Source organism: Oryza sativa, chromosome 5, assembly GCF_034140825.1.
Source record: "Oryza sativa Japonica Group chromosome 5, ASM3414082v1".
In the NCBI taxonomy this organism is placed as follows: domain Eukaryota; kingdom Viridiplantae; phylum Streptophyta; class Magnoliopsida; order Poales; family Poaceae; genus Oryza; species Oryza sativa.
The window spans coordinates 9184620-9190705 of NC_089039.1; the positions used below are offsets into that span (position 1 = coordinate 9184620).

Consider the following 6086-nt stretch of genomic DNA (forward strand, 5'->3'; position numbering starts at 1 on the left):
TCTAAGTGCTTTCATCATGTAGTATATGCCAAATCGCTGTCTTTTTTGAGGAATTAGTTTAGGTCTGTTGTGTTCATCTCCATTTATAGATACTATGTGTCTGAAATATTTTAGCATATGCTGCATTTAAATCAATTTGAACAACAATACATATTTGCAACCGGACTAAATTGACACTTACGGCAATAGCTAAACAACATCCAAGGCAACAACATAATAGAAAACCATCACTAGCACATTTTGGCAGAAAACCATCACTAGCACATTTTGGCCCTCAATAATTTAGGTAATAAAAAAGTTGTATTTTCCTCTAATTACAACATTCTTCTAACTAGACTTGTCGGAAATAACCAATTTGCCTTACAACGAATCTAGTACTCCACAATAATGTTTATTTGGACAATTTCTTTGAGATACCATTCTATGTAATGATTACAATACTTCTAGGAATTAGGGCACATCATGATTTTGTTTTTGATTGAACACACTCCAATTTGTGTGCAGAACATGCCATGACCTTTCAAGGTGATGAAGAAGCTTGACATGGATGAGGTCTTCAAGGAGATAGCAAAAAAAATCTCTTGAATCCAATCAGTGACTCATGGATGTGTGACTCCATTATGAAAATCTTCAGTTGGAAGCCTGAAAAACCCACCTTTTTGTTGGAGCATTATTATCTCGAATTATTGAATGACACTCTATGTCACATGCCCATGGCTTGTTAATTTACTACCCTTTCCTATGTTCAATGTAGTTAATTAAAGACATTCCAAATTGATGACAGTATAACAATGAAAAAGCTTTGGTATCTGATGAGCCCCTTTGTGTTACCTGCGTACTTCTCTCAAGATTTGGTTGACCTCTGATCTTTTGATATAGTTTTGTTTTGCCCACAAGTTTGAACTACAATTGTTCTTGATAGGTAGTGAGGCTAGCTCCTTGTCGTTGTGAGCTCTCAAAGTATTTTTGTACTATTCCTCATCATCCCCTGATTCTGTGAATGAAGCAACCCAAATGAGAAAATGAAATGAACATGTTGAAAGGTGGACAGAACATGGGCAAAGAAATTAATGCAAAAGAATATATAGATATAAATTAGAAAGAAGCATATGTGTTAAAGTGTTGATTTACCTCCAGAACTAGAAGAAGAGCTGATCCCAATATTTGTCTCGAATCTATAGGGATCTCTCGTGTACAACACATGCCACCTCCGTTCATTGTCTCCTTGGTCAGCATAGGCCTTCACATGCTGGACACGGCTCAACTTGCTCCACTCAGGACCGGATTCTCCTGTTGATATGGCTGTGAGCATCTCCAAGCTGCAGTCTAGCACCAGATGCCTAGGACTCACACTCTGCAGCAGGTATCCTGGAAGCTCTTCCATATCTAAGTCCTTGAGCTCTAGCCTCAGCAGCTCAGGAACCCCCTCCAATATCCTCATCTTCAGGCAGCCGTCAATGACGAGCTTCTGTAACTTGTTGAGGGAAGTGATACTCTCCAGGTTGGGGTTATCATACACCTCAAGCTTGACAAGAGAAGCAAAGCTCTCCACAGAATTGAGTTGTTGGATGTTACGTAGGTACAAGCTTGTCAAGGCCGTTGCTTGTGAGGAAAGGCCAGGAGGAAGGCGTCTCAGCTTGCAGTTTTCGATCACAAGCTCCTCCAATGCAGGCATTGCATGCACACTATTTAGTTGTTGATCCCACTCCCACTCCTCCCACTCCACCATGCCTATCAGATTCATCCTCTTCAGCCTCGGGAAGGCATGAGCTTGGCGGAGTTGGCTCGATGATGGTAGTATAGTTAGGAATTCAGGGCCAACACGCTTGGTTGCAGGGGCATGGGTGAGCTGAAAGTAATACAGAGACGGAAGTCGGCAGAGGCCATCTGGGAGTTGGTTGCAGCAAGCGAGGTCATCCATGATCACCATCGACAACCTCTCATATGCACCTGCTACTCTTGACATCATCCACCTTGGTAGCTGCTCTCCAAAATGGCCACTAATCTCAATGCTCTCTATGCACAGTGGCGGGGTAAGCGCATTGAACACCTCCTCGATTTGCCGCTGCTCTTCCGTGGGGACACCATTCTCGTCTTGTACAAAACCATCTTCACCAAGTCTACTACTACATTCTAACATCAAGTAGCTAAGGTGGGCCTTCTCACCAAGCCTAGCCTTTGCAGCGAACGAGATAGCAGGTACATTCTCTAGGTTACTTAGTCCAAGAACCCAGAGCTGAGCAAGAGGCCCCAGCTCTTGCAAGCTACACTAATCACCATCTACTTGGGTTGGAAAACCATATAAAGTCCTCAAGCTTGTTAGGCCACAAAACCCTCGAGGTATACTAGTTATACTTGTGCCACTAAGGTCAAGATACCTCAATTGTCCTAGCTTTACAATGCTATTAGGAAGCCTGTCCAAATTCTCACATACAAGGCCAAGGTACTGCAAGAATCTCATCTTGCCAATGTTTTCTGGCAATCTAGTTATGTCACCACATTTTAGGGAGATGTACCTCAAGTGTTTGAGTTGATGCAATGATTCAACCAATGTGGAAGTACAGTTGGCATTTTCTATGTGTAGAGTCCTTAGGCTTGAAAGAGTAATCAATGAATCCCCTGGGTTAATCTTAAGCTCACCAACTAGTATTAGTGTTCTAAGTGATTTTTGCCCTTGTATAATTTTCCACCCAAATTCATCATTCGGTTGCAAATCATCTGTTTCTATAGACAACCTGAGAAATTTATGTGATTTAAGTGCACCCCTGCCTATTTCATCTCTAGATGAAATTACAAGTGCTTCATCTCTAGCCAGATGTTGAGCAAATGAGCGAACAACATCATGCATGGTGCTAACCCATTCTCCAGCGTACTCCGCATTTGGCTCTATTAAGTTTCTGTAAATTAACTCTTTATAGCACTCTTCTCCTAATTGTTCTAAATCATCAGTTTCCCCATGAAGAAATCCTTCACTTATCCACATGCTAGTAACTGTGTCAATGAAGAAATCCACATTTTTGGGGAGGAGGGAGTAGTGCAGAAAGCACTGCTTCAGACAAGGGTGCAAATCTTGATAGCTCAAGTATATAGTATAGTTTAGCTCATCAGGCATTTGAGGTACTGACCATATAGAATCATGCAAAATTTTCTCCCAATCTGCTCGCCGTCTCTCCTTTTGGCACAAGAGTCCCCCCATTACTTTGACAGCAAGAGGCAATCCACCACATTTGTCTATTATCTCCATTCCGATGTCCTTGAGCGTCTCATCAATCTCAACGTCCTCCATCTCACTTGAAACTACCTGAAAATTATTTCATATACATGCATGCATTTAGAACAATTAGTTTAGCAAATGGTACTCTATTCTAGTCTATATACATACAAGTTAATATGTTGGCAATGTCTTTTTGTTGTTAGATTATTTTTTTTCGGGGATTTTTGTTGTTAGAATTAATTATTATGGCCAAGAAGATAGGTGTCACAGTGTTTCTTATGGCAGAGATAGATGAGGGAGGGATGTAAAACATTTAGTATATTGTGTAAATCTGACCTGTTTCTTGAGCAGTGACCATGCATCTGGAGGGCACAGTTTGTCGACGTGGTGGAAGGGGTGCATGGCTTGCATACCCCGGGCGACGGCGTCATGGCGGGTGGTGACGAGGACACGACTGCCGGCGGCGCCATGGCTGAAGGGCACCTTGAGCAGGCCGCTCCATGCTCTGTCGCTCCACACGTCGTCGAGCACCAGGAAGAACCTCTTGTCCCTGATGGCGTCCACGAGTGTGGGCACCAGCAGTGACTTGTTGCTCTCTCGACCATCGCTGGCACCGCCGACAGAGACGGACCTAATGGCCATCCTAAGGAGCTCCACCTCGTTCACGTCTTGTGTCACGCTCAACCATATCTTTTTGTCGAACGCTTCCTTGATGGCCTCGTCATTGAACACCTTTTTCGCCAGCGTCGTCTTGCCGATCCCGCCGGTGCCCACCACGGCGACCACCACCACTGCATTCTGCTTCTTGTTCTTGCCGTTGGTGAGCATCTTCACCAGTGTCCTGGTATCCTCCTCGATCTTCTCTCCGACCACAGCCGACCGCTCCAGCACCGGGTCCGTCTTGCGGTCGGCGGCACTAGGTCGGCGAGGCGCCGCCATGTCCTCGTAGGCCTCCAGCTTGAGGAAGCTGAAGGCGGCGGCGCTCTTGCAGATGGCGTCGAGCCTGGCGTTGAGCGCCTTGATGCGGCTACCAATGTCGTGGGCGAAGAGCGGATTGCGGAGACAGAAGAGCAGCGAGTCCAGGCAGCTGATGTTGACGGGAGGTGCGGATGAGCCGACGCCGCCACGCTGCATGGCCTTGAGGTGGCAAAGGTCGAGGATGTCGGTGACGTCGTACATGACGTCCTTGAGCTTCCTGACCCAGCCCTGGACGCTCTGGTCGGTGATGCGGCGGCGCTCGGCGTCGGCGAGGTAGTCCTTGAGGCTGTTGAGCCTTTCGTGGAGGCTGGCGATCTCGCTGGAGACGCCGAGCAGGAGGGTGAGCTCGTCCTGGGCCACCTGCTTGAGCAGGTCGCCGACGTAGGACGCGAAGGCATCCAGGACGATGGCCATAGCTAGCTAGTTGATGAACTGGGAGGCCTGATCGATCAGCACGGCAGTGTGGGTGTAGATAGCTAGCCTCACGCGCGTACGTGTATTTATCTTCTAACGGCCATTTAGTTTTTAGTTTTTTTTTTAAGAAAGATTTATCCCTTCCTTACCTTGCTGTGAGTGCTATGCCTAGCTTGATGCTTCTGCTTCAATAGCTTTTCCTTTATTTTCTTTTCACTTTTTTATGTGGGATTGCGTGGGAAGGAAAGGATTACTGAGGGATCTTTTTCCTTGTCATCATTTTCATCATTTGCTTTCTTTTCCCCTTTTATTTTCCTAGCATCTGTGGGCTCCCGGTTTACAATTCTGTCCTCCCTCAATTATTAAAACAAGATCAATTTATCTCCCTCAATTCGATGATTTGCCGGTCGGTAGCTGAACGGGTCGACAGAGACCACGCCCCAGCTTGTATTGACCCACCATAGCCGGCCGGCGAAGGCCAGCACCGCGTTATGCGGCTTATTCCCAGCCGAATCAGCAGCGGATCTATCATAGGGGCTAGAGGATCTCGAGCCTTCACTACCAGCAATATAACCATAAGAACCCTGGTAAAACCATCACTAAAATTTTACGTCATATATATTTATTCGATTTTGCTATATATTTGTCGATAAATTTTCTCCTAAAAATTTGACAGATGTAATTACAGTACAATCGTAGTGTAATTACACTGTAACTATAGTGTAACTTGTATGTAACTTTCAAAAATCTCTCCGTAATATGTTATTTCGATAAAATAGAGGTTGTGGAAACAAATCCTTACATATGTATGTGCTGTGATTTTATTTTTCTTCCTCACCAAAACAAATCTTGTAATAGATCTAAAGATTCAAAATTACATGAAACTTATATACAAGTTACATTGTAGTTACATGCAAGTTATAGTGTAATTACATATAAGTTACAGTGTAATTACACTACGATTGTACTATAATTACATCTGTCAAATTTTTAGTAGAAAATTTGTTGACAAATGTATAGGTGGTCCCAATGAATATAGAGAGAGGCTTGGGCCTACATGTCACTGGGATAGAGGAAAAGAAGGGAGGTGGGCAGCATGGATATGTGCGAGTCATGTGGATCGATCCATATCTTGCGCCCTGGTTGTTAATTTCTGATCAAAGGAGCAGCACATCTTCTTATAGTATTTCCTTGGTGTGACAGCGGAGAGCCTATTCTCTCTAACCTAATCTCCTCCATAATTTTGAGTGATTAGCAGCAGCAGCAGCTGGTGATCTGCGATCTTCTCGTCCTTCGTCATCCCCGTGCTGATCTTTCTAGGTCTCAACTTCGTTGTCTCGGCTCGCCACGAACAGCGGACTTCGTCGTGCTTCACTATACGTCTCTCAACGGTTTTGAGTACCGTTGATTTGTGAGAAAATCGGTCCATCTTTCTACGTGATATTATTGTTTGAGACTTACTAATTGCTAGTAGTAAATT

The 6086-nt window shown here is 44.5% G+C and overlaps 1 protein-coding gene across 1 annotated transcript; it reads right to left on the minus strand.

Annotated features, from left to right (window-relative positions):
• Positions 1-214: 214 nt before the first annotated feature.
• On the minus strand, positions 215-4675 carry LOC4338219 (putative disease resistance protein RGA4). Its single transcript, XM_026025367.2, is given in 3 exon segments — positions 215-994; positions 1132-3301; positions 3551-4675. Coding segments are annotated over 3 exon segments (3249 nt in total). The 5' UTR covers positions 4607-4675; the 3' UTR covers positions 215-971.
• Between the last annotated feature and the right edge of the window lie 1411 nt (positions 4676-6086).